At 41.3% G+C, this 27,946-nt stretch overlaps 3 protein-coding genes across 4 annotated transcripts; 2 read left to right on the top strand and 1 right to left on the bottom strand.

Moving 5' to 3' along the window:
- Positions 1 to 383: 383 nt before the first annotated feature.
- Positions 384 to 6,096, top strand: lrrc8da (leucine rich repeat containing 8 VRAC subunit Da). 2 transcript variants are annotated; one of them, XM_084480882.1, is made up of 2 exons: positions 384 to 624; positions 2,419 to 6,096. In XM_084480882.1, exon 2 carries the CDS (start codon positions 2,421 to 2,423, stop codon positions 4,977 to 4,979), a length of 2,559 nt encoding a protein of 852 aa, XP_084337008.1. In that variant the 5' UTR covers positions 384 to 624; positions 2,419 to 2,420; the 3' UTR covers positions 4,980 to 6,096. The 2 variants fall into 2 exon arrangements, with proteins under 2 accessions (XP_084337008.1, XP_084337007.1); XM_084480881.1 differs by lacking the exon at positions 384 to 624 and adding an exon at positions 969 to 1,245.
- Positions 6,097 to 7,028: 932 nt separating this feature from the next.
- Positions 7,029 to 12,621, top strand: LOC311361407 (uncharacterized protein). The gene is made up of 11 exons (XM_084481576.1): positions 7,029 to 7,197; positions 7,505 to 7,599; positions 8,094 to 8,178; positions 8,313 to 8,685; positions 8,872 to 8,947; positions 9,216 to 9,297; positions 10,982 to 11,129; positions 11,426 to 11,486; positions 11,602 to 11,732; positions 12,103 to 12,192; positions 12,381 to 12,621. The coding sequence occupies exons 1-11, from the start codon at positions 7,115 to 7,117 to the stop codon at positions 12,399 to 12,401; spliced, it is 1,245 nt and encodes a 414-aa protein (XP_084337702.1). The 5' UTR covers positions 7,029 to 7,114; the 3' UTR covers positions 12,402 to 12,621.
- A 139-nt stretch (positions 12,622 to 12,760) lies between these two features.
- On the bottom strand, positions 12,761 to 27,751 carry znf644a (zinc finger protein 644a). Its single transcript, XM_084481575.1, has 6 exons — positions 27,642 to 27,751; positions 19,577 to 22,073; positions 18,880 to 19,485; positions 18,329 to 18,454; positions 16,543 to 16,645; positions 12,761 to 13,777 (listed from the first exon to the last, which is right to left on the bottom strand). Exons 2-6 carry the CDS (start codon positions 22,056 to 22,058, stop codon positions 13,579 to 13,581), a joined length of 3,516 nt encoding a protein of 1,171 aa, XP_084337701.1. The 5' UTR covers positions 22,059 to 22,073; positions 27,642 to 27,751; the 3' UTR covers positions 12,761 to 13,578.
- Between the last annotated feature and the right edge of the window lie 195 nt (positions 27,752 to 27,946).

The following is a 27,946-nucleotide window of genomic DNA, read 5'->3' as shown; positions in this document are numbered from 1 at the left end:
TAATAATTATATAATATCTAATAATAATAATAATAACAACAATATTATAAAATAATGATTATTGGAGTGAGCGTGGAAATTACATTTTTAGGGATAGTAATACCGTTTGGGCTACCATTTGTGATAAAAGCACCACAAAAAATAAAGCCAATGTTTTCTGAGCCCTAATTCTAATTTCTTTAACACCCTTAAGCAACATATTGTACCTAGAATCAATGAACCTTGGCTACTTGCAGAGAACAGTACAGCCACCACAGATCCCTCTCCAAGCGTGTCTCCTACTTCCTCTCAAAGTGCACATGGGAGGAGTGAGCACAGCAGAGTAGCAGCAGCAGCCAGCAGCCCAGGACCGGTTGAAACCTGTATCATGGTGAAACTCAGAAGACAACACCTCTATGCTGTGTATCATCTACCATATCCTGCTATATCCTGACAATAGCTGCCATTAAGGCGGCTTCAGTTTTACAATAACGTGACAGAATACAATTCAGTAAAATACACTGTCTTGGATTCTATTTATTTGGTGGCTTTCCAAACACACAGCCAGACAGACAGACAGACAGACGCACAGACCGGTTAATTATAACAAACCAGTGGCGTGGCAAGTGTGGGCATGGTGCATAGGTGAGTATATGAATTATCTTTTATTTTCTGTAAGTTACGCCAGTGGCGGTCAGGCGGTTGGGGGTATTAGGACCTTGAACAGTTTACATTTACATTAACATTTAGTCTTAGGGGATTTTGCTGATGCTTTTATCCAAAGTGTCTGGAGCAGTCAGGGTTAGGCGTTATTGCTCAGGGACACCTCGACACCCAGCTAGGAGGAGCGGGGGTCGAACTGGCAACCTTCCGGTTACCAGCCAACCCGCTCTACCTCCTGAGCTTCTGCCGCCCAGTTGAAGTGTAGATAAGCGAGCCGGGCTGTGTGTTGTTCAGAGCTTAGCCCGCCGTCCAATGAGCACCGCGGATCACAACACGGGACCGCTCGGTCCGTCGCAGCCGGGGGGGCCAGGAGAGGATCTGCGCAGACTCTCCAACTTGAAGACGAGATGGCTCTCGTCTCAGCATTAGGAAATGTGTGTAACGTTTGCGACATCACGGTCCAAGGCTGACGGACTAGGTACATGCATGTAGTGAGATCGGACTCATAAAAGTGCAATGAACTAGGACATTTTTTATTTTTTAAGAGTAGACATGGATCGTCGACCGAAGAGAGAATAGTTTTTTGATAACAGCCGACAAACAGTAAGTTGACCGCCGTTTATACGTGTTTATCACATAGTAGTAGACGAGCTATGCTGGTTGAGTTAACGTGTGGTTCATCATAGCGTGAGAGTGCTAGCCCCACTAGGCTCGGCTCCCAGTGTTCCCAGTGTTCCCAGTGTTCCGTCACCTGACGTCCCCCGACTACGATCACATGGAATAACATCTTGTTTTAAAATGTCTCAGTTGCAAGCGATATTGGTTTATGTTTCGTCTCTCGGTTGACTTGATATCGCCCACCTAAAGCATGGAAGCCGGTCGCCCGTTTTCAAAGAGCAAAGACCTGTAAATAATTATCGAGTAGTGTATTAGTGTAACGTTAACCTCTACCTAACTCCTATCTTACCTCCCTCCAAACGGGCCACTGTGGATGTTTTGGGTGACGTTGTTGAGCTAATGTGAAATGGGAACCGGCGAATACAGTTAATCATTGAGATAAGCTGATCATTAAATGTGAAGGGAAAATTCATGGTAAACAAGTTCACTAGATTCAGACTGAAAAGTAACCTGGCCTTAAGTTATGAGGTTACAGCTTACTTACAGGTGAAGGTTAGAGCAACTGCCTAACCTAACCCAAACAGGAAGCACCACATAACTAGAGGGCATAAAACCACACATGGCTTTTCTTAGCTAAATAAAAATGCACGTCTGGTGTGAGTCACAATCAGGGCTGTATTGAGTGGCTGCAAGCGGAATTGATGTGGGGATAATATGAAATTTTGTATGCGTAATTTAAAATGTAAAATTAAGTTTTACATCCGTTTAATACCGTTTCCTTGTACACAGTACAGTAGCAGTTATTTATCCTTTGTTTATATCTATGTGAGGCCCTTTGTCTGTACAGATTTAAAAAGATGCAAGACAACCAAATTCATTACTTTGAGTAAATGTTTAATGTATCATTGTTCCATTGATTCCGAATTGTATTGGTAACCAGATAAACGTGTATGACACAATTCTTTACCTTGCCCTTGAGCTATTGGCAAACTGAAAACCCCTGTGAGTTGCTTGTTGTTGCAGTGTTGTACTTTCACGTTGAAGGAAATCTGATACCATACAATAATAAGAACCTCCTTGAGTTCATCAACAATCGGATGGAAAACTGAGACATGTTGACATGTTCCATAACCAAATTTTCTATCTTCTTCATTGCAGTGATGTTCACTCTCACAGAGGTTGCATCCCTGAACGACATCCAACCGACTTACCGCATCCTGAAGCCATGGTGGGACGTCTTCATGGACTACCTGGGCGTGATCATGCTCATGCTGGCTATATTTGCCATGACGATGCAGATCACCAAGGACCAGGTGGCGTGCCTTCCCTTTATAGAGGAGCCGGAGCAGACGTCAGGGGCGGGGTCTAAACCTTTCTCCACACAAAGTCCAAAGGAGGCAACCACGCAAGGGGTCAATGTGGCAACGCTGTCCCCCACCCCTCTGATCATACCCAAGGACTTACCTGACAGTGAGATCCACAGGAGCCATGTTTCACATGCACACACTGGCCCCATGGCAAAAATGTATTCTCAGCCAGCCGGGATCAGCACCAACCTGGACTATCAACAATATATCTTTGTCAACCAAATGTGCTACCATGTTGCCTTGCCTTGGTATTCCAAGTACTTTCCATACCTCACACTTATCCACACCCTCATACTGATGGTAAGCAGCAATTTCTGGTTTAAATACCCCAAAACGAGCTCAAAGATTGAGCACTTTGTCTCCATCCTGGGTAGATGTTTCGAGTCTCCCTGGACCACCAAGGCTCTTTCTGAGACCGCCTGTGAGGACTCTGAGGAAAACAAACAGCGGCTGACAGGGAAGACTACGACTCCAAAACACCTCTCGGAGGGCAAAGAAGATGGCACGGACGCAAGCTTGTCCACACCCATGCTTGGAAATAGCGGGGTCAAGTTCTCTGCTGATAAGCCCATCGTTGAGGTCCCAAGCAGTATGACAATCCTGGACAAGAAAGACGGCGAGCAGGCCAAAGCCCTTTTTGAGAAGGTGAGAAAGTTCCGGGCCCACGTGGAGGACAGTGACTTCATCTACAAGCTGTATGTGGCTCAGACCATTGTCAAAACAGTCAAGTTCATTGTGATTTTGTCATACACGTCCACTTTTATGGCTGCTATTGAGTTCGAGCACACATGTGTTCCCGATATTAAACATCTGACCGGGTACACGCAGTTCTTTTGCACCCACAATATGGCTTTCATGCTGCGAAAGCTTCTTCTCAGCTACATGGCTTTGATTATGATATACGGGATGGTGTGCATTTATTCTCTTTTTTGGCTATTCCGGCGGCCCCTTAAAGAGTACTCCTTTGAGAAGGTCAGAGAGGAGAGCAGCTTCAGTGACATTCCAGATGTCAAAAACGACTTTGCGTTCCTGTTACACATGGTTGACCAGTATGACCAGCTGTACTCCAAGCGTTTCGGTGTATTCTTGTCAGAGGTCAGCGAAAACAAGCTGAGAGAGATCAGTCTTAATCACGAGTGGACTTTTGAAAAATTGAGGCAGCTTGTGACGCGAAATGCACAGGATCAGCAGGAGCTGCATCTCTTCATGCTCTCTGGACTTCCCAATGCAGTGTTTGATCTCACTGACCTGGACGTGCTTAAGCTGGAACTGATTCCCGAGGTGAGGTTCTCAGCAAAGGTTTCTCAGATGACAAGCTTGCAGGAGCTGCATCTTTGCCACTGCCCAGCCAAAGTAGAGCAGACTGCCTTTGCATTCCTTCGTGACCATCTACGCTGCCTTCATGTCAAGTTCACTGATGTTGCAGAAATTCCTAATTGGGTGTATCTGCTGAGAAGCCTGAGGGAGCTTAATCTAGTTGGGAATTTGAGCTCGGAAAATAACAAAATGATAGGTCTAGAGTCCATGCGTGATTTGAAACACCTCAAAACATTATATCTGAAGAGCAATCTCACAAAAATGCCCACCAATATCACTGAGCTCTCACCACATCTAGTAAAATTAGTGGTGCACAACGATGACACCAAATTATTGGTACTCAATAGTCTTAAAAAGATGACTAACCTTGCTGAACTTGAGCTACATAGCTGTGAGTTGGAGCGAATTCCCCATGCTATTTTCAGCCTGACCAACCTACAGGAACTTGACCTAAAATCCAACAACATCCGAACCATAGAGGAGGTCATCAGCTTTCAACACCTCAAGAGGTTGACTTGCCTTAAACTGTGGCACAACAAAATTATTACCATTCCAGCTTCCATCGGCCAAGTGAAAACTTTAGAGGCACTCCACCTGTCACACAACAAACTGGAGACCCTGCCTCCAGCCTTGTTCACATTGCCCAAACTCCGACATCTAGATGTGGGCCACAATTCCATTACAGTGCTGCCAACAGACGTAGGACTCCTCCACAACCTTCAACACCTGGCGATTAACTCTAACAAATTGGAGGTGCTTCCCAAACAACTGTTCAGATGCACCAAACTCAAGGCGCTCTGTCTTGGAAACAATGGGCTCACCGTTCTGCCAGAGACAGTGGGCCAACTTGTCCAGCTGACGCAGCTAGAGCTGCGAGGGAACTGTCTAGACCGACTTCCTGCCCAGTTGGTTAACTGCCGTTTGCTGCGCAAGAACTGCCTAGTTGTTGAGGACCACCTCTTTGATGCACTGCCAGTTGAAGTGAAAGAAAGTATCAGCCGAGAGACCAATGTTTCCTTCACGAATGGCTTATAGCCGATAACAGGAAAAGTGGACACACGAATAGGCTGGCAGCTTTGAAAGTTAGCAGAGCCGTCAGGTGGTCCAACAAATTGTACCCTTTAATAATATTTTTTTATTTTTTATTTTTTTCCTGATTATTTCAATGATCATAATTATAGCACAATAGATTAGATATGGTTCAGTTGGTAATAGGCAAGAGAGACAGGACTGAGACAAAGAAAATTATTTTCTGATACATTTGATTGTGACTTAATGCAGCTGTTTAGTTTTTAACTCTTAGCATTGCTTGTGTTTTAAAACAGCAAATATGTTATGTTCATGTTAGAATATTCCATACACCAAAGTTTGTGTACATGTAACATTATTTTATTGTCCTAGGTACTCAGGTATAATTGTAACCATGGGGAACAGCCTTTTGCCTTAATTGCTGCTAAAAATCTTTTACAGTGGCGTCAGACGTCAATACAAACAGCCCAAAAAGGCATTTTAGGTTTTTATGATTTATATTAATCTATTCGTACACTGTCCATTTGGGCATTTTCTATAAATATGTAGTGTAAACTATAAAACGAAACGGTACAACAGTTTTTATATGCAGATTATTAAATATAACATGTTTGTATTTATTTCCCCAGGACTTGTAGGCCCCCAAAAATATGTGTGCACTTAGAAACAGTCAGAACTGTAGCTTGAGTTATCTAACTTATGTGACCGGTACGAGCCACTATTGGACTTGCCTCGTCAGGGCAAAGATTGTATATTGACTAAGGCCTAAAGTACAGGAATTAATCTGTACCTTGTGATATATATTTGATTGTTTAGTGAATGCTTTTGCTATTACAGCTACAAAAGACATCCCTACCTTTGTCTTGTGTACTCATGACTTTACCAGGAAGAACACAGTCATCAAAAGGGAGATATATTTTCCCTAATGTTTTCATGGTTTCGTTGAAAACATGCTAATTTATCCCACTATTATTGTAAACATGTTAATTTATCCCACTAGTATTACGATTTTTCCATGGATTAAGTGTACATTTCAGAACATTGTAATGAGAACCCTTGTTTTTTTGTTTGCTTCTGATGTATTTGTGTATAATGTTCAAAGCTGTTTTTCTCATCATGACAGCTTCTGTACCTCCTGAATGGTCACATGCTCAAAGGTCAGTCTGTTATGGCACAATAAAACCAAAAAGTTGATTGTTTCTTGTTGATTTCATATTTGTGGAAAAGTTGACATAATTGAAGTTGTGTCATTCCCAACCAGTTTGTTCTGTCATAGGTGGCTCTTTTAATCTGGTTATATTACTAGTATTAAAGCTGCTACAGTATTGTTGAGTATGATAGTTGTGGAAACTTAAATGCATTTGAGAAAACCTTATAATGCTAATCGACATAATGACCTGTTCTAGGTCAGGAAGAGAACAGAGATGAGAACGAGAGATTGGCAGGATGGGTATTTCCTAGCCTAAAGGTCCTGGGTTAGAGCCCAAATGTCTGCAGTCAAGGATAGTTTAGTAGTATCTGAAATTGTCTGAATGACTTAATAGCTTGCTTGCAGAATTTATTTTTTAATAAAAGATTTGCCATATGATAGGCCATATGTAATCTGGAGAGCAGAAGGCTGAAATCCTACCCCTCTTTCACCCGTCTGTTCAGACTGCATCTGGGCACAAGATAAGAGAGAAAAAAAAGTACAAAAGCGTTAGCTTTATTAATGTAATGTAATGAATAGTGAGATTGCACAGCATTGTTAAATGAGCATATAATGACATATGATTGCACCACAAGGCCATACTGAGCAGCCAGAATAAAGCACATGTAGTGATTTATATGTGCAGATAATTGCTTAGGTCTCTAGAGTCTAGACCTTGGTCCGAACCTCCGAAACTCCCGGAAACTCCGAGTGTTTTGAAGGCGGCATAACCAGGACTTTGGCATAACGCCTATTCTCTTACGTTCAACGTCATGACGTATGTCTAGACTCTAGACACAGGTCATGCCGTTGAACGTAAGAGAAAGCTACCATCTGGTGGTAGATTTTGGTACTAGTCGGTCACCTTCGCTAACTGGTTAGCTGTGTTTGAGGAATTGTAGTTTAGTTAGGATATATATATATATCTATATTCATATAACTTAACGTTACAATGAACCACAGGCGCAATCATCCATACCTCAAAGTGAAGCCACCCAAAGGAGCTGTCCCACAACATCCACCACGACAGGGAGGGTAAAGCTACCACGATCTTTGATTTGATTTGAGTTTTACACAGATGTTTGACTTCGTATGGGTTCTGAGTCTGACGTTATGTCGGAATGTGTATGTTTTGTGATAATGCTTCCAAACAACGATTATTAAATTGAATTTGTTTCTCCCTGAGAGAGACAGAGACAGTCACTAACGTGAACGTGGCTGTTTTTGTGGAGAAATGCTGCACTGAAGAGAAGTGTTCATAGAAGTACTAGATATCGTTGAATAACTTTGACTGAATTGACTGATGCTCGTTTGTTGTCATCAAATCTTTCGGTATCCATAGACTTTGCTTTAGGTCTGCTGCAACAAGCGTGATCCCTGAACCACCCAGCGCACCTAAAATACCATCCACAACACAGCCAGCCCCGAAACATAGAGGTAATATTCACATACCATCCACAACACAGCCAGCCCCGAAACATAGAGGTAATATTCACATACCATCCACAACACAGCCAGCCCCTAAACATAGAGGTAATATTCACATACCATCCACAACACAGCCAGCCCCTAAACATAGAGGTAATATTCACATACCATCCACAACACAGCCAGCCCCCAAGCATACAGGTGAGATACACCGGGTATGGGTCACTAAGTCACCTTTTTGGTGAGATCAACAGAATACGCCTTGTAATAGTCGTCTAGATTAATCATCGTGCCACACTCAAGTTTGCGTGTTAGAGATGGCTTACAGTCAAAATGATCAGCAAGGGAATGGTACATTGGTGGCCTTTTAGGAAACAAGTTTGTTGATTATTGAGGCATGCCTAAATAATGTTACATCACGTTGGGAATTACAGTAGTGGTTGGTAGAGGCTGCATAAATACACAAAATACCAAATACCTTGAATTACATCTTCAAACCTCAGCCTCTCCCGGAGGACAGTGGAGCTCTCATTGGGCCTCTACGTTCAAACCCACCGATGGATCCAGTCCGCAGGAGAACACATCAGAGTACGTTTTTGTAGTTATTACTTGTATATGGTATTCATATATGTATTTAGTGGACAATTTTAATTGACATTCTTTACATCTTTAAAAAGTCAGGGTTTGATGGAGTACTCAGAAAGGCTTCCTCATCCCTTTAGGGTGGACCTCTACGACCCTTACGACCCGCTCTCGTCAGAGTCCGAGTCTGAGATGGGGCAGAGGAAACGGTGCAACGGCAACAGTCCCAAGAGAGACATGGACCTTCAGAGTCGCCGGGAGAGGGCCAAGCCCGAGCAGACGGGCGCACAAAGGTGGGACCGGGGTGCAGAGAGGCGGGACCGAGACCCAGATGCCAGACTGTCAAAGCGTGGCAGTCTCAGTCCAAGTTGTAGCCAACATCGCCGGGCTTCTAGTACTGGTTTTCCTAGGACCTACGACCAGATGTGTTACGACCCTGTAAGGCCCAATGAGAGATCCAGTCCCAAAGAACACAGTCTCAGGGAAGAACAAGTCCCTCCACTGAATGCAGAAGTATGTGTTTCGCTATCCACTGCATGCTCTGGTTAGAACATGGATCATGTTGATGCATTTAGCCGCATCTTTCAGTGTACTTGAAGATTGTGGATTCAATGTAATAAAGGGGACAAAGTGGAACACTAAGCAAAGTAAAAATGTTGTGTTATTTGGTAATAATGAACCACTTTTCGTCTCCTGCAGTTTGCCACAAGTGTTGGGTTATCCACGCCAAACTTCCCCGCAGACTATCAGCTTCTAACAAGATTCTGTGAAACCGGTAAGCACCAGACAGCGCAGATTCTGGGTCCATTTCCTGATATTCTCTCATGTCTGCTCTGACTTCATGTTAAGGGACAATACTCCTACATCTGACCCTAAGTCATCCGTCATCCACAGCCTGAACTTGGGGTTCATGAGATAATGGCAGTTATTGCTTAGTTTGTGGTCATATTTAGTAGTTTTAATTGATGGATTTCTGATCTATAGTAGTGTTGTAGTAGTAGTGTACTTGGCTTATGCTAATCCTACTATTTGTTGCTCTACAGGAGGGTCATCGGTTAACATGGCATCTCCACGAGAGATTGCCATGAGCAGCAGAGCAATCACAGTGAAGGACATGGAACAACAGTAGGACACCTCATACTACTCAAATGTGGTAACCTATAACTATCTCTAAGTAACATTCATAACAGATTTCACAATGTTATCATTTATTAAACAAATACAGCAGTCGCTAACGTGCACATCGACCATGGTTTGGGGTATGCACACCCCTGCTGCTGCTGCCATATGACAAGAAAGGGGAAAGACATTTGAGCCAGATGCCCCTTATCAGGTGCACTTCATTAGTTCATCATTTAGAAGTGTCATCACCTCTACATGAACCTTTGGCAGTTTGGTCCAGAGAATCCACGTTTGTGTTGACACCATGACATGGTGAAAACATAAACAAATGACTTTGCTGCACATCAACAGAAAATGGATTGCTTGGTAAACTAATTTCTACATTTTATTTCTACAGTCAGAAAATATACAAATTCCATTCAAATCACACATTCAAGATGGTCGCCCGTGTTCTCTGTAATTCTAATTGGGGGCAAGGAGGCGTAACCAGGGTTTTACTGGAGGATTCTGTAACATGTGACATTCCTTGCATTTTTCAAGTTCATCATAAAAGACAAGTGCAGTGTGCATTGAAAGAAGAGGGCCAGCCCCTAATATATAAAACAAAGTAGATGACATGGCTTAGTTTAATTCGGCAAAAGTATATCAATCTTTATATTATTCATGTTGACATTTTTTGAGACCACTTCCAAACTGAACATCCAAGCTGGACATGTCTCTGTAATGATACTGATGTGTGCACGGACCAAAAGAGTAACCTGAACAAGACAACTTGTGTTCATACAGACACTAGAGCCACAGTGGATCGACAATAGAATCCAGACCTACTCAACTTTATTCATTACTTCCATTGCACACTTGGTCCTTTATAGTTCGAGGTCCCTTGGACTAAACATATTATAATCTAGTCATAGGGCTGCTGCCCATTATTTCCACCTCTATTTAAAAAAAAAATTGTCCAGCTGTAATCCCTATAAAAGTCTATAAAATGAAGAATATATAGATTTCTTTCTGCTTTGCCCAGACATTATTCACTGGGAGGATCAGCCTGCCGGTTGCCATGAGCAATATGTTCTTGAGAGATTAAGTGAAAGTTGTTGGCTGTGGTGTTTTCCAAAAAGTCACTTGAGGATGTTGTGGTGGCCATGTTTGTTAGCTAGGCGTCTCGTTCCTCTCCACTGCTGACCGGTTCCCTTTCAATGCTGCACTCTGAAAAGCATACACACTGCCATTTGTTTCTTGAAGACAAAAGTATTTGGAGCAAACGTCTTTTTGAGTTGCATCCAAAGACATCCAAAAGGGTCTGACGTCTGTCGGCTGTTTACCTTGGCCTGAGATGGTTATTTTCAAGATGTTATTCGGCTGGGTTTCTTTCCAGCAATAATACCTAGGCCTCATTTACACTGCGCTTCTCCGAAAAGTAAACATTATTTCGGCTACTCGCTGACACATTTAAGTTGGTGTTGAATTTCATTAAAATGTATTAAAGATATTGAACATCAGATGTATCCAAACCTTTAGCTAGGACTGATTTGAGACATGAGTTCTATATGATTGCAATTTTATCATTGATCTCAAAGTAATCCGCTAATGAAAAATATTCAGGTTGGTGTTCGCTTTGTTTGTTTTTAAGCACTGGCTGGTAGGGTGTCAACTCTTACATTGTTGTGTGTGGTTTATCTTGTAGAAGTGCCTCTACCTGTGAGCTGTGTCAAGTGGAATGTGCTGGACTGGAGGGGCTGCAGGAGCACCTGGAGAGCAGGGGCCACTGGGACACCATGGAGCACATTCAGCAGCTGAACCACTACGACGACCTGACTGTAGCCTTCCTGCAGGTACTGAACAAACCGTATGGGAGACACAGTGAGGGGAGACGGCGTTCCAACCCACAGGCACCAACAGTTAAATGAATGTGGGACTGCAGTTGACTTGCGGTCTGCTTTTAATTATCTAAGAGCTGACAAATGGCTAGTTGTAAAAAAAGGACTCCACTTGTAGCACTTGTCTTGAATAGAACCTCAACCTTTGAAATAATTCAAAGAATGAAAGAATGAAATGAGGTAAATGAAGTATGCCAAGTGGTTCATGCAGGTCAATGGTCATTTACAGTGGTTCTCTTTACAACTCCTAGGAAGTCATGATGTTCAAAGTGAGACAGTGTTGCAGTGCTATGGTGGATCAGGACATCGAAGGTAAGGCGAGCTGAGAGCGCCCAAAATTGACATTGACAATTATTTTCTGCGATAATGGCTTGGTGCCCAACTGTAATGTGATTTTTTTTTTTTGTTGTGTGTTTTTTTTGTTCAGCTTTGAAAGAGACGGATCACATGAGCAGGGTGGATATGCTCCACTGTGCTGTGTGTAACGTCTACATCTCCACCTCTGCGACCTCCGCGAAGAACCATGTCGCCTCTATGAAACACGTCCATAACAAACAGGTACGCAGAGACCGACTGGAATTCAGTACGCTCAACGGGTGAGGGGATGAGGGCCGTGCTCCGGGTAGAGTGTGTGCCGTTAAGGCCCAGTCCTTACCGCAGTGGCCGTGGTTTCGATTCCTGCTTGTGGTCCTTTGCTGCATGTCTTCCCCTCTCGCTCCCATACCTTCCTGTCTTACTCACTCTACAATAAAAATGATCAAACCTTCAAAAATAAAAACGGTTCTGATGAGCAGATTCACCTAGAATGTTGTCAAATATGTATTACACTTGTTATTGTTAATTTAGTTTTTATCAAGTATTATGGAATACAAAATATTGTGTTGCCGGATCCGAAACTAACATTTCATGTTTTTCCTGTTGAATGCAGTCATTTTGCTACCGGCAGAAACGGGAATGTCTTGACATGGCTGCAGTTATGATCAACCTGTTAAAACCCCAGTTTGAACAATACCGTGAGGTAAATATCCACAGTAACAAATCTAAAACAGTCAGAAAGTGCACCCACCAACACTGTAGTTCAAATGTTAGCTCGTTAGATATAAAGAATACTTGTCCATCATATAGTAAGCAAATCATTTGATACATTTATCTAGAGACGAAACGTGTGCTGTAATTACTATGTAATAACACATTTCTCTTTCTTAGGGTGGCAATCCGTTTGAATGACGGGATTAATCCAAAGGCCTTGAAGAAATTCAAGCCATAATGCTGTTTGCTAGAGCTCAAGGACAATAGATATGTAGCGCTTTCCTTTAAAACTCAATATAATCTATGGCATTGACACCAGATAAGTCCACTGCCATGAAGGACACTTTGATACAAGGCAATACTCAAGACTTTACAAACTGGCCTTGAGTGTGCCAACAGTGAATTTGGATGGATGGACACAGTTGAATGTGTCAGAGACTGTTCCACGTCAATACCTTACTTTTCCTGTATCTGTTTATGTTATCGGTTTATTATTTTACCAATCCGTTTCCTAGACGGTTAGCAAAAAATATCTATCTTTAAATAAATTACATGAATCTAGTTGCTCAACTTTTTATTTATAACATCACAAAAAGTTGAAAGCATTGTATCTGTGATATATATAGTACATTTAAAATTAAATTATTTAAAAACAGCATTTATTTTCCAACAGTTGTCTAAAACATTAAATATAGGTTGACAGTTACGAAGGGCAGCAAATGACTGCTCTGTCGGTTCATATTTTCATAATTTATTTTTTTTACTTTCAGTTCAAGAGTTTGTTTTAGAAATCAATGCAGTGATTGTAATACTATAAACCCTATTCTATAACAGGAGTTGTCATACACCCTTGCTGCTTTTCCACACAATTCCTCACATTTTAGTTTGAAAACAGTGATCTTTTTTAAATGTGCAATTGCTTTTAAGTAAGATATCAATCAATAACTGCCCGTTAGCACTGGCTGAATGTGGAAATATGTCACAATACAAAAGAGACTGTCCGTTACATGGACCTGTGTATATTTTAAATGTGAATAATGATAAAGGTGTTCCCGAACTGGACATAAGTGATGTGTAAACCATTAGAAATCTTTGAGGTAAAAGTTGTCTTCATTAGAAATGGGTTCCACACTACATTACTGCATAAAAATTTTTTTTTTGGAATTGTGTTCCTATTTTTTGTTAGGTCTATTATTGGAAATAATTTCTAAAATGAAAGTCCTTGATAATATATTCAACATGTAAAATATCTCTGTTTAGCAATGTTGTACATTTTGGCTAAACAGATGACTTGATGAAAGTAAAAGTGAAAGAACATCCATGTACAAAACACATACAGTCTATTGACTTCCCATGAAGTCACTCCTCATGGGCTTCACGAAGCAGCATGGTGGGGGCCTGTGGAGGGGCCGTCCTGGTCCGGCCTGGGGTTGGAGGGGTCCCGCGGCTGCATGGAGACCTCCACCATGCCCAGTCCGGTGTTGGGAACACCAGTGTTCATAATGTGTCTCTGTAAGTGTTTGATCCAGTCCTCCTGCACCGACAAGGGACCCTGGAAGACGAGGTCACAAAACCTGCAACGACAACCGCCACGGACCCTCCATTTCAGCATTCCTTTGTTCATTCCACCATTGATAAGGAACTGATGGTGATCTGTGCTACGCAATCACAGGAAATTACACAACTTTGCATTTTCATTTTATTTTTTACATTATACTTTTATGATGGAGAGATATGAGAGAAACAAATGAGTTAAATGTTAGTTAAATGCCTAAATATTGGATACAAATTACTTGTTAGTGACCTAACTAATGAGATCACTATATAACATCCTTTAGCTTGATTTTAATCATCCTAACTTTTGCCATACCACATAACTTCACAAAACGATGGTCTCCATTAGCCTGCGGTAAGAGTACTCGTCATGCTTCACGGGAACACACCTTTCTTTGTCTGGATTACCTGTAATCCCGCCACGGCCATATTCTCAGAGCACCTTACCTGCATTTATTTGCCAGGAGCTAGCTACCTTTCTGAGAAAAATGCTGTTTAAAGATCCCATATCCTGCTTTTTAGGTTAGGGTTAGATATTGTTACAAGTTTACATATTATACCACCAGCTGTGGGTGTGATTAGCCGTTACAAGCCGTTTTGAAAATCGGCCTCTTCTAACATCACAAGTGGGCGTGTTCACCTAGATGTATGACGGATAAATGAGCAACGTTTGCTACAGTACACTGGGTAGGCTGATGGTGCTCTGTTGTGCATAATAATTTGGAACAGTGCATTTTGAGTTTTTTATTTTTGAAAAAAAATTGGAATTATACTCTTAACGGTTGATGACTTGAAAATTATACTGACTGTCATTTGCATCGACAATCTGAGAAAAATAAAATTTGCATAAGAATTTGAAAAAATTATTTGAGTGTAGAATAGGGTTACATGCCGGTATTTTAGAAATTCTCACACTGTTGAAACCAATTTCAAAACTGATTTGTATCATGTAGCTTTAAGGCCCCCCTCCCGAGTAGCCCAGTCTGCTGTGATTGATTAGCAATCTGTTGTGATTGGACGAACGCTTTGCTTGTGCGTCCGCAAATTCACCCCCCCGAGAAGTTGTAAACATTGCGGGTAGCTGGGAGGCGCTACTTCTGCACCGACCACTGCACAGTCTGATGTCACACTGTTACGGAAGTAAAGTTTGAGCGCAAACAAGTGGTTTCATGCACTGAGGGGCATTCCCGGTGGGCGTGAATGAATATATGAATACATACATGAATGTATGTATATATGAATGTATACATACGTCATAACAGTCTAAAAGCAGGATATATCATCCCTTTAATACCTCACCGACTTTACTACGAGGCAAGATTTTAGGGCAGCCTGCTCCCTCCCTCCCTTCTTTCCTCCTCCCCTGCACCATTATGGAGTACGGCATTCACACACCTGTGGGGTATACTACGAACCTCGCTGAACATACCCAGGCTTTCTGGGAGACGTACTGGCTAGGGAGGCGTGCTGGCAAAAAATAGTGTAAATTCGATTGTGTAAATTCGTATAAGTGAAAGGATTCTGCATTTAGTCTATAAAATAACTATGCCAAATGATGAATTGTTCGCCATTAATCCCAATAGAGCGATGCTGATTTCAAAATGCATGAGCAACGTCCAACCTGCCTTGTTCTATAATTTAGGGAATTCACTTTAAATACACCCTATGTAAGAAATGTATTGCATATGTTTTCGACCCCTGTGAGGTAGCGGTGGTGGCGTAGTGGATTATTAAAAGACCCAAACGCCAGCGACCGGCGTTCAAATCTCACCGGTCCACCATCATGCCTTTTACCCCCATACTTGTGGTGCCAGCACGGTCCTGGATTCAAGTTCGAAATAAGTACAAAAATATAATTCCATAACCTTCAGTAAATTAGTATTCCATATGACTTATGACTTTTTAAGCTTCACACAAATGCGCATCACTTGGGAGACGAACCCCGCACGCAGAAATTGAAGACTGACGCGCTACCCCCACTCTACCATTCTCACGGAGACACACTGCACAACAGTAAGCACTGTCTACATAAGGTCCAACGAGGACGATAAAGTAGCGAATACCCTCTGATGAGAACCTGTATCTCTCATAAAGAATATTCTCAGACAATGCCAAGGGATCGGATCTGTCCCAAAAGACCCGCTGTCTCCGGAGAGACCCCTATACGATACGGGCTCCGAGGTCTACGGGGAAACCCACAAATGGTGACGTCATTGTCAACGGAGGGGCGAGGAAGCTGCGCTTATCTTAGCTGAAAACCTGCTCCCGACCAGGTTTGGTTGACAGCATAAGTCACCATGGTGATACAGCGGCGCTAAAAGAGATAGACTTTCGTGTCCCCAGCTAACCCAGGCTTTGAGCACAACATACCTCGCTAACCCACTAATCGAGGTTCGTAGTACAGGGCACTGAGGTGGAGCTATCGTAACACGAGATTGACAGGCAGGATATATTCCCCAAAACAATCAGGGAAAAGTTTTCCTGAGAAATAAGACATTAGCACTGTTCTAAATTCAAAATTGTCTAATACAGAGGCCGAATCAAATTCAACCGGAAGAGATATTCTCACAGAGCATTTCACTCGCTGACGGATGGCTATGGCATTTCTAATAATTCGAACCCAAATTAGACACATCTTACCAACAGCCCCTTTAACCATCTCTAATCAAATTGTATACAATTTCTGTCATTGTATACTGTAATGGTGTACCAAAGTCAATTTTAGGGGAAAACTGCAACCTGAAAGAACACAAGTTTGACCAGGAGGAGAGCTTGACTTCTTTACCTGCATGTGAGTCTGTACATTTCTTCTGGAGTCTGTGGTACGGGCAGCGTCTTCTTCTTTGAGCCTGGCCTCGACCGAGGTCTTCTTCCTTTGCAGTCAATCGCTAAAGCAAATATGGTGAACTCTGGTCAGTTAAGTCATACAAGCGACAACATCTTGTAGCTCTTGATTACTTTTTACATTTTAAAATGCCTTCCATCCCAGTGGTCCTAAACATCCTAATAAAATGTAATACTTTTATGAGGCAAAATGAACCCCAAAATCTGTATTTTAGAAATGCAGTAGGCCTAGATTTCTTTATTTACGTTCAACATCTTGGTATGGCTGGTTTGCCAAGACACCAGGTATTTGTTGACATTGTCTATGTCTACATGGAAATCAGCCATGATTTTTGTTTAACTCATCCCTTCTTATGGTGTACATGCATTCTGAAATTGGGTAGTTGGAAAGCCACTGGGAATTGCGGCTAGGCCCAGTACGATAAGGTCCGGTAGTGTAGGTGTGGTTAGGCGCAGCCCAGTTACGGCTCGCGTTTCCACCGCCGACAGTACCCTTATGGTAGGGCGGGGTTTAAGCCGGATGCCGATAGCCGTGGCAGCTACGTAAGCACCGTGACCTCATAGCAGCCCTACAGTGTAGCCTGCTGAAAAATCCAAGGAAAAAGAAGAACGTGACACATTAAACAAAGAGCAAAAATGTAGGACATCCAAGAAGGACAGCAAACTATTGCACAACATTTTCTTCAATAAACAAAGCTTTCGCCGCCCAGAAATACCTCACGGGTACTGTGTTTGTTTGTTATTATCCCCCTGTTGCACGGAAGTGACAATTCTGTCGACCAATCAATGGATGGCGTGTGTAGCTCGAACTTGTTGGCACCCTTTCAGACCCTAACGGAGGAGCACTGAGAGATAGGTACGGCTAATTGCGGCTAAGTCCGCCCACTTTTGGCATTGGAAACGCGAACTGTTCTGCACCTATTCATACCTAACCAAACCCGCCGGTGGAATGCGCCATTGGAGAACCCTGCCTAGCCATGGTACTTTGTATGCACTTGTGTCATAAAAAATACAACTAGTTTTTACACTGTCAAATAGGCCCGTCTTATACCCACCTTTTTCCCAGCATGGTCCGTGCGTTTACACTGACCAAGGTAATATACCGGCTTAATTTCTCACCCCAATTTCCCCTTTCGAACCCTAAACATATTGGGGGTTTCATTTTCATGTAAATGTGATTAGACGGCATCTAGGGGCGAGACTTGGGTAGATGTTGCTGCATTGTCTCTACAACAGAGACAACACAGCAATATCATAGTAGTACATAGTTTCTAACTGGAGAGACTGTGAAATCCGCAAGCTGCTGACCATCATGGGAGAGAAGGGGATGCAGTCGCATTTAACAAAGACAGGGAAAGTTTCCTTACGAGGCTTTCGTCAGGATAAAAAACATGTCAGCAAAATAAAGAATATGTTGCCGTTTTTGCACTTGTAAATAGTTACTTGCGTTTGTAGCCTACATTCACATGTTGTCTACTCAGAAGATAAAGATACAGCAATGTTAGCTGCTAAACACTCATTTGGAATATAGAATGGATTTCATTTGCTGGCCAACTGGCCCATTTCTTGGCTGATTTAGATCTAGACAGACAATCAACAATTGACCTGGGTCTTTGCAAATCCTTTAAAGGGTTAGTTGACGGGTACATAATTAACAAATTAGGGAAAAAGGTCACACAAACTCCAACTATACCATAAGTCGAAGCCAATGCTATTGATGTACTTACTTGCTCCATCAAGTGAGGCATTCCTTTTTCGCTTTGCATAAGCCCGCAAATGATTAGACAAGCTAACTCCACTGTGGAAAGATGCATTGCAGTGCATACAAATCTTTCGGTTGAACTCTCCTTTCTCTGATTAGACAGAAACACAAGAAAAACAAATTAGAACAAACAAAAATGTAAACAGGAAGTAATTTAGGCTCTGTTCCTCAGTTAGTCATGCAAGATCTATCAGATGTATCCTGCAGGCAAAATCTTTAACAGGTTATGAACACCTGCCTTAAACCACATTTATAGTCACATGGCGAGAACTGTTCAAGCCAGCATTAACCAAAAATTAGGGTTAAATCGCCAAACTGTCCCAGGCTGCACACCCTCTGAAATTTAGCAGCTCGGAAAGCAGAATGCACCTGCCCCTCCATAGTATAAATGCCATGGTTGTTTTTGGACCGTCTGCACTCGTGGCGTCTGAACATGGCGTCTATAAATTTAAGCTATATTTTTTTGAAATATATCCCATCCCATCCAGACTAACCATTAAAAAAGATATAACTTACCTGCTATTGAGTTTTGTAATGAAGCGTCAAGTCTTGATCCAGCACCATGTTCAGTATCTAAACAAACTGCTATTGTGGATTTTGACATTTGAGAAGAGGCCTTTATTCTTGAATCTTCTTGGCACTTTCTCTTCTTCAGAATCCCTATCAAGGCACTCGCACTCGAAAGGGATCCTTTAACCTCCAACTTGGTCTCCAGCTGCTTCTTTTCAGATGCAACTCCCAACAAAGAGAACTGGGGTTTGGAGAAGTGTGATTTGGCATCATTGGAGATGGTTGGAATATAATTATTTTTAAAGAGTCCAGTTAGAGAATGAGACCTGGCTAGCTTTGACGACTTACGAAATGAGAATTTATTTCGTTTCTTATTGAGGATTTGAATAGCCCTATGGACCTCTTTCTTGTCCCGCATCAGTTCTCGAAGTAAGCATAATGGGGTCTTGTTCTTTGATTTAATTGGTCTACCAAGCTGTTTCAAGTGGCCTCGGATGTGGTTGGACTGTCCAGTCCGGTTATCAAACTTGTCCCCACAAAGTGGACAGGAATGGATTATCTCCAGGTCATCAGAGTTTTCTAGAGGGTCTGCAGGGGGTTCCAACAGTACTGCTGCAAAAAGAGAAAGCCAAGATTAGAACCTTCATAAACAGTTACAGTATTATTGGTGCATACTCAAATATACCCAAAACTATCTCAATACCTTCTTCCAATTGTGGAATGGGAGAAATCCTGCGTCTCATACGTGGCTTCTTGTCTCGAGAAGCCACATGTTCAGCAGGAACTACATGCCTCTCGTTGTAATTCAATCCAACTCGATGAAGGTGGCCTCTCACATGATTGGATAACCCAACACCAGACTCAAAGACTTCAGGGCAGTACGGACAGGATTTGGGTTCCAAATCTGACGAATCGTCGGTGTAGGATCCTTCCATTGTCATCGAGTGGGACTCAAAGCTGTCTCCAAAGACCTCAGTTTCTATGCACTCTTCCTTGATATCTGTCTTTACCTCATCATCATCATTCCCGTCAGTCGTTATCTTATCAAACAACTTCTTAGATGCCTGCAGAACCCCTCTCATTGACATCCTCCGACTATATGTATAAATGTGCTTTTCTTCCTGCTTGACATCATCGTCATCATAAAGGTTAGTGTTGGCAAGAGTTTCTTTGAATTGAAAAATGTCCTTCTCTTCACAGTTTGTGATCTCTTCTGAACGGTTTAACATCTTTGGACTTTGCAAATGTTTGGGTAAAATAAAGCATGAATCCTCTTCTGTAGTGTTTCGAAAAGGTGTTGACATTTTTCTTTTTGAAGGTGTCTTTTTAATGGCCTGATCTGAAGTTGGCTTAGGTATTCTATTGCTTTCAATATCTTCCTCTGTGACACTGTATTCACAAGGATTTGTATCAGGCTTAGAAACACAAGTTTGCTTTTCACCATTTGAGGATGACCTGGTTTCTGGAAGCTTAGTTGGAAGCATTCCTTGCAAATGATCTTGCAAATCATTATCATCATTGCTAGAGGTGTGTGTAGATGTAATGCCATTGTAACTTTCTTTCTTCCGTTTAGCATCAGTGTCTTTGTCATGTCTTTGTCGAGAAAGTAGAACATCGATCGATTTGTCCAGCTTGGACTGGGTTTCTTGAGACTTCTCGAGACTTCTCCTCGTCATCTTTTCATGCTTGAATAAGTTGGAAAAGTTACTTATTGAATTAGCTTTTTTGGGGGGCGCGAATATTTTAGATTTTGTTTCAGAATTGTCCATTTTACAAGAGGCTTGCTTCTCAACAGGTAGCTGTGCATTTGTCTCACTCTCATGTAAGCTGTGTATTGATTCGTATTTCTCGATCGTGAGTTTATGACGACACTGAAGATGATTTCTAAAAACATTTTTACTGAAAGCTCGGTATGAACAAATTGTGCAAGAGAAAATACCGGCCTCATCCCTGCCGCTATCCTTGTGCTGCGAAGTATTATGTCTCCGAAGCCCTCTCTCAGACACTGCGTGGAATTTACATTTTTCACATTTAAAACAACGCTTGCTCTTACTGTGTGTCAGGGCATGTTCAACAAAAGTATTCTGGCAGTTTGTTTGAAATGGGCATTGAGGGCAACAAAGTGCGTCTTTTCCAGCCTTATTTGTATCAGACACATCGTGGATTTCTTCAACTTGTCTTTTCCTTCTCTTAGTGTGAACAGCCATATGCTCTAAAAGGGAGCTGCTCTCTCTGAAAATATGTCCACATTCTTGGCAGATAAAAGGACTAGGCGACATAAAGGAAAGATCTGAATGCAATTCCAAGTGCTGTTGCAAACTGATCTCCTTTCTGAAAACAAGGTGACATTTCGAACAGGGGTAGGATGATGGCTTAGGCTCCGAGGGAGAATTTACTGGAAGTCTTCCCCTTAAGGGTGAAAGCCTGTGACTTATATTATTATCAAAAGAGTTTAATGTTGGTGCGTTGTATAAAATTTGCTTGATGGCCTTAACAGTTCCATTGGGATACTCTGTGTTCTCAGTTGATGAAGATTTGGAATGCATCCTCAGGTTTTGTACCTTGCTCATGGGGACAGAGTGTGCTTGGTCTTCTCCATCATGCGAGTCTTCAGATGATTTATGTCCTAGATTAGGGTAAAGATCTTCTGAGGGATCTACCATAACCACCATATCCATCTTACGTTTCCTCCTCTTTTGAGTTCTAGAAGCCGTAACTTCCTTTTGCATCTCCTCCCCTGGGGATTCGTCATGGTCGTCCCACAAGAACTGCATGAACTCTTTGTGAGGGTCCCACTGAAGATCACGGGCACTGCTGAAGTCATCCAATGAGTCCTCAGGTGAATCAACGTCGAATCCCCATATTCCTGCAGTATCAATTTCCTGCACTGTTTTCAAGGGTGTGATGCTTTTCTCCTCCTCCTCTATGCACAAGCTGTTGAGATCATGTGCCTGTGTAGCCCTATGCGAGGAAGGTCCATTTCCCAAGCCAACTGGGGACAACATATCAGCGTTTGACAAAACATCAAGAACGCCATTTTGTTTGGCAAGAGCAGGCTTGCCAAAAGAGTCTATGTAAGATAAGGCCGCTTGTGTCATTCTCACTGGCTCTTGAAGGAGTGTGAGGGCATTCATCTCGGGATCTGTATCTTTGTCATCTTCATCACGAACTGCCAGGCATGACATTTCTGTGGCCTTGACCTGGAAGAGAAAATTGGATGTTCTTAGCACATAACAAAATATTACACCAATTGTATAGGGTCATGCCCTCTAGTGATAATCAAAAATGATCAAATAGACTAATAGAAAATAGACTCAATAGTCTAAATCTCAACGAGTATTTGGGTATTAGTTTCGTAGGCTTTCGTAAGTCTGATCATTTCCACCAATGTACACATATTGTACGTCAGTTTAACCTGTATTATATAGAATATTTTTCTGTTACACCAACACTAGAGCTGCATTGGCCACGCTTTTTACTTTTGCAGCGCTAGTGGGAAACAATTCAGAACAGCCGTTTTATTGACATTTGACATTTTGAAGTCCCGGTTTAATAGCATTTTGTTAGGCAATTGTTCAGGGCCCAAAAATAAACAGATTTGAATACATAGCAAAATGTATTGCTAAATATACATAAATAAATAAAAACATCATCCACAGGGGGGAGCAAGTAGGTAAATGCAAATGACGCGTCATTAAAATATGACAATTTCAAATTACCACTGGACGTCAATGGGGAAAAAACGCTGACTTCAACCATTCCTAAGCTAAACAACTTTCAAAGTTGGTACACGAATAGAAACCAAGCGTCTCCAAAAAGTAAAGCACCACTTTGAACATAGGGGATGCTCTAAACACTCAATGTTAAAAGATCTGCCCAATAATTCAATCAATCAATCAAAAGTCAGCTTCAAAGCGGCCCAGGGACTTGCTAGCATTAGCATGTTAGCAAGACCTTGAAAAGATTGTGCATACGACGAGTTGGCTCATGTAACCACTAGCATTTCTTCAGAAAATGCACATGCCTAGTTATTATTCTGGCGTTACTTTCATAATGAAAAAAAGCATTCTTAATCCATTATTTTTTCAGGTGGGGGAAGCAAATGGAAACAGATGTGTTTTATTTTTGAGTGATTCTATGTGAGTGAGTCTATATTGCTTTAGAAATAATATTATGAATAGAATGGCTGAATGAAGGTTCCTCAGTTGTTAAAAAGAATGGCGCCTTGGCATGAACCGCAGCACCATCTATTGGGGGCCATTATAATTAACACTAGGGGTGTAACGATACACATAAGTAACGATTGGGTACGTACCTCGGTTTTTAAGTCACGGTTCGGTATGTTTTTTGGTACAGCAGTTTTTATTATTTTATTTTTATTAAACAATTGGATTTTGATTTGATTTATTAAATTGTATCAAACAAATGCCTTACACAAAATACGTAAAATACAATTGAGGATAAAACCACAATAAAGTCCAGGACCTATTTCCATTGTGGTCTATCACAGCCCTATCATTTGCACCACTTATTTTTCATGGTTTGCATCATTCATCATCATTTTCATTCTTAAGTCCCAACTAGGCCTACTTTAGCGGAGCACATCGAGTCATCCCCCTTATCTACGGAAATCAGGGCCGTAATTGTGGAATTTGGTACTAAATTACCTAACTGGAAAACTTGGAATATTGCATAATTGTCCATATTTGACTGAAATGGATACAACTTTTTTATCTAAAGTAGGCCTGATTATTGTAGTAACCTAAATGATTTAATAATTGTCAAATTACAGACAACTAGGCATAAATGCATATTTCAGATTTCAATTGACCTGTCGCTAAGTCACACCCCCCGTCTTTACCATGACAAACTCGGACAAACAAACCAGACTCGATAAAAAAAAGAGAAGTAGTTCTGGGCGAAAAAGGATTTAATTTCTTCCAGGATCAATTGAAAGGGACTACATTACGCTATGGAGGTGTATATTGAAAACTTTAAAATACATACAGAAGGTAACAAGCTTAAATTCAGATTATTTTGTCCACCATTAAATTTTGTCCACCATTAAATTGTTATATTATATTATGGCTCCTCCCTGTTGTTTTCAATGGAGTTGTCCGAGCCGATGTCTGGTATAGTTGCAGCTGGAATGTCATTGGCTCATCTGCGTTCTAAGGGCGGAGCTTAACGACAGGTCAATTGGGTAGTTTTGAGAGGGGGAGGGGATGTCGGTTGCAACATCACCTCAAGACTTTGAGAAAGAGGCCAAGACGGCCAAGTCCTCTTGAAAACTATAAAATTCGACCACAACTCCTAAATTCAGAAAAGAGCAATACCGGGACAATTATGAGTCCGGGGATGAACTGTTTTGCAAATTCTGGCAACATAAAAATATGTTAAAGGCTAAAGCCCATGTGGAGAACAAGGAAAAGCAGTGTCAGCCCGAGCTTGATGAACATGAGAGCAGCCTCCGGCAAACTCACCTGCCCTGTGGTTAGCTGTCGGCATGCAAATTGTGATATTCCAAACAACGAGATATCGTAGTGAAATATAGAGATGCTATCGTTCCATAGTTTGAAATAGCGCAATGTGTGTGCATCATTAAAAATGTACTGTTATATATTATAAAATTGTTGACATTTTATTAATTCACATAAGTAGGCACTCTTTCTGATGATAAAATGAGCACAAATCGTAAAGATTTCAAAAAATAAATAAAGAAAAAAAAAGAATTTGGGAGAAAATAATACTTCACAGAAGATTTCACAGAACGCTATGCTAGCGTCAGTGGGTTTCAGATCCACTCTTGGTCCGAGTCCATAAAAATGTTATTGATAATTAACGTTACTTGTAACACACTTTATAATTTATATTGTTTATATCGTCTGTTTTGTTTGCCCTGTTTGTTCGGTTTGTCTTGTCTTGTCGTTTAGCATTTACCTTAGCGTCTATTTGTTTTTCTTGTCTGTTTTTGCATTAGTACTTTGTATTTTTATTGTATTGTATTTTTATCCTGTGTTTTTTAATCTAATCTAATCTAAATAGGCTATCACTCAATACATGAATCTGCATATGTCCCTCCGCTTTGGATTAAGAAGTGCTTTTTCCCCTTATGAAAGTAACACCAGCCATTGTCCGACAAATGTGAACTTGGTCAAACAAGTGCATATCGACCAACCAATAATAATAACCAACTAACAGAATTTGACACACCTAGTCTAATAGGCCTCTGAAGAATAAGTCCCGCCTCCGAGGCTCCCGGTTCCCTCGGTCAAATGTCTAAGGGAAATAACATGGGGTTTTTGAATGATCGTACATAACAAACTCAGTAGGTGGCGAAGAAGTAAAAGCTGCGTCACGTTTTGAAATACACACTTTTTCCATCTAGTTTCCACTGGGGTTTTTGCATTGTCGGTGCCGTTAAAGTAGTTAACTATGAAGAAGCATATGCTAACGCAGATCTGCACAGACTTAGGACGTCCCGACTCTCCCAGTCAAGGTTGCATAGCAATGGCAATGTCTCATAGTTTGTCTTCACCAAAATGGTGTTCAGTGGCACCAGAGCCCGTCTACGGATGTGGCGCCAACGGCACTACTTGTTCATGTTGTTCTACCTTGTTAAGAAAGAAGTTACTGTTCTGATCAAGGTCACGCAAAATAAAGCTAATGAGAACACATGAGACATTGACTCGACTCGGATTCCTCTATATTATAATTGAATTCATAGTATAATTAAATTATATTCAAATATAAAAAATGTTAATGTTAAGGGTTATGTACTGGAATTATAAAATATCAATACTATATATATATATATATATATATATATATATGTGCTACAATCTGCAATCAATCGAATATCTCAACAATATCTCAATAACAGCCTGCGCAGATTGGAACTATCTCCCGGTTAGCATTAATAATCGTTTACTACTTTAACGTCACGACAATCCAAAAACCCAGTCAAAACTAGAGTTTGTTATGTACGATCATTCAAAAAACCCATGTTATTTCCCATAGACATTTGACCGAGGGAGCCGGGAGCCACCAGGTGGCGATATTTTTTTTCGTAGAATAAGTCTGGGATTCTCGCCTCTGATTGGTTAGAATGCCTCTCCTCCGATTGGTTATGGTTGTTGAAATTCTATTCACATACCGACAGTAGAATAACAATGGACCTCTGAAGAATAAGTCCCACCTCCGAAGCTCCCGGTTCCCTCGGTCAAATGTCTATGGGAAATAACATGGGATTTTTGAATGATCGTACATAACAAACTCTGTAGGTGGTGGAGAAGTAAAAGCTGCGTCACGTTTTCAACTACAACCGTTTTCTTCTAGTTTCAACTGGGTTTTTGGATTTTTGGTGCCGTTAAAGTAGCATTAATAATCGTTTACTTCTTTAACGGCACCAACAATCCAAAAACCCAGTCGAAACTAGATGGAAAATGTGTGTAGTTCAAAACGTGACGCAGCTTTTACTTCTCCGTCACTTACAGAGTTAGTTATGTACGATCATTCAAAAACCCCACGTTATTTTCCATAGACATTTGACCGAGGGAACCGGAGCCTTGGAGGCGGGACTTATTCTTCAGAGGTCTATTTGGCCCGAATAAAATTTGGGGGAGTGGCTTGGGAGGATGGTCTGAAGGGACGGGTGGGATTTTTTTTCGGTTGGATGCTTTCAAAATCTAGTTTACACTGGCTGATTTCTCCAAATGTCCTACCCTAGCTTCACCCATGGGGGATAAACACCTCCACCTTTTCCCTAGAACTCTCAGCCCCAAACGCTTTTCCTTTGATATAGGGTTGATGTTCGAGGTTTGAGCTGATACAGGTGGTTCACTAACACTTTTAAAACAATCACAATATTCTCTATTCCATTCATGAACTAAATTTCTAGCGTATTATATTATTTCAACATCGATCATCGATAATCAGGAACATCCTGAAATTTAAATGTTTAATTTTTAGTTGGGGAACCTATTTGTTACGCCAACATGTTATGATCACTGGTAAAAAGCCTATTTCATATTTTTATTCATTTGTCTATGAATGTATACGCACGTAAGTACTTCGGTACGTACAAAATAGAAGAGCGACATCTTGAGGCGGTTTGCTAAAATGCAGTATTTAGTGTATCACCTTTTCAAGTCTCCTTTAAGTTCTGCATTCACATATCTCACGTAAAAAAAAGTTGACTTTTGCCAACATGTTCCCTTCCTCATTTGACGTTATAATCTCAACGTGTCTCGTGACTAAACCAACATAATGCATATCACCTGTTAAGTAGATTGTTGGTGACAATGGATGCAAGGTCGCAAGAAAAGGGGGCTCAGCTTCGAGGGCAAATAAAAGTGTCAAACTAACTCGAGGAAATTATGGCAAAGAACCATCTTCTACACAACTGCAGACTTCATCCACAATAGGGTTTGCATGAGCGAAAGGGGTTTATTCTCGAGCTAAAACTTTGAGCACAGTTCACTTGCATGGCAACCCAAAATAAAGTCACTATTCGTTTTTAGCAGCAACACATCACAACAAATACATTATCATTTAGAAATCAGACAACCTGTATCCCGTTGCATGTTCTTCCCGTTTATATCATGCTGTGTTGTTGGATGCAGCTTGCAGGATCTGCAGCCCATTCTATTTAGGCTCTGTACCACAGCAAAGCCAAATCCTTAGACCAAACTACAACTAATGGGAATTGTGCCTCAACACTTACCATCCATACATCCTTATTTGACTTAAAAACAAACGGATATTACCTCCGGCCGTCGTAGATCGGGGTGCTCTTTATACGCTGCATTGAATTATTTCTTACTTTCGTCTTCCATCCATTTCACAGTCGCCATTTTCCTTGGTGGTCTAGTGTGGACCAGCCCATTTACTATAAAAGGGTTAACACAAATACGGCCGAGACAATACAACACGTATTTTTAATAATGATCAATTCGTCCACATATTCAACCAAATGGGTTGTGTTTATTATTAACCATGCTATAGTATGCTTTTATGCTGTTATTTTCGGGAATTGGCAAGAGGAACGATTTGTGTGTCAAAGAAAATAACC

This window comes from Micromesistius poutassou (genome assembly GCF_964030765.1).
Source record: "Micromesistius poutassou genome assembly, chromosome: 16".
NCBI lineage: Eukaryota > Metazoa > Chordata > Actinopteri > Gadiformes > Gadidae > Micromesistius > Micromesistius poutassou.
The sequence above is the reverse complement of the archived record's forward strand: the minus strand, read 5'-3'. Positions and strand labels throughout refer to the sequence as shown.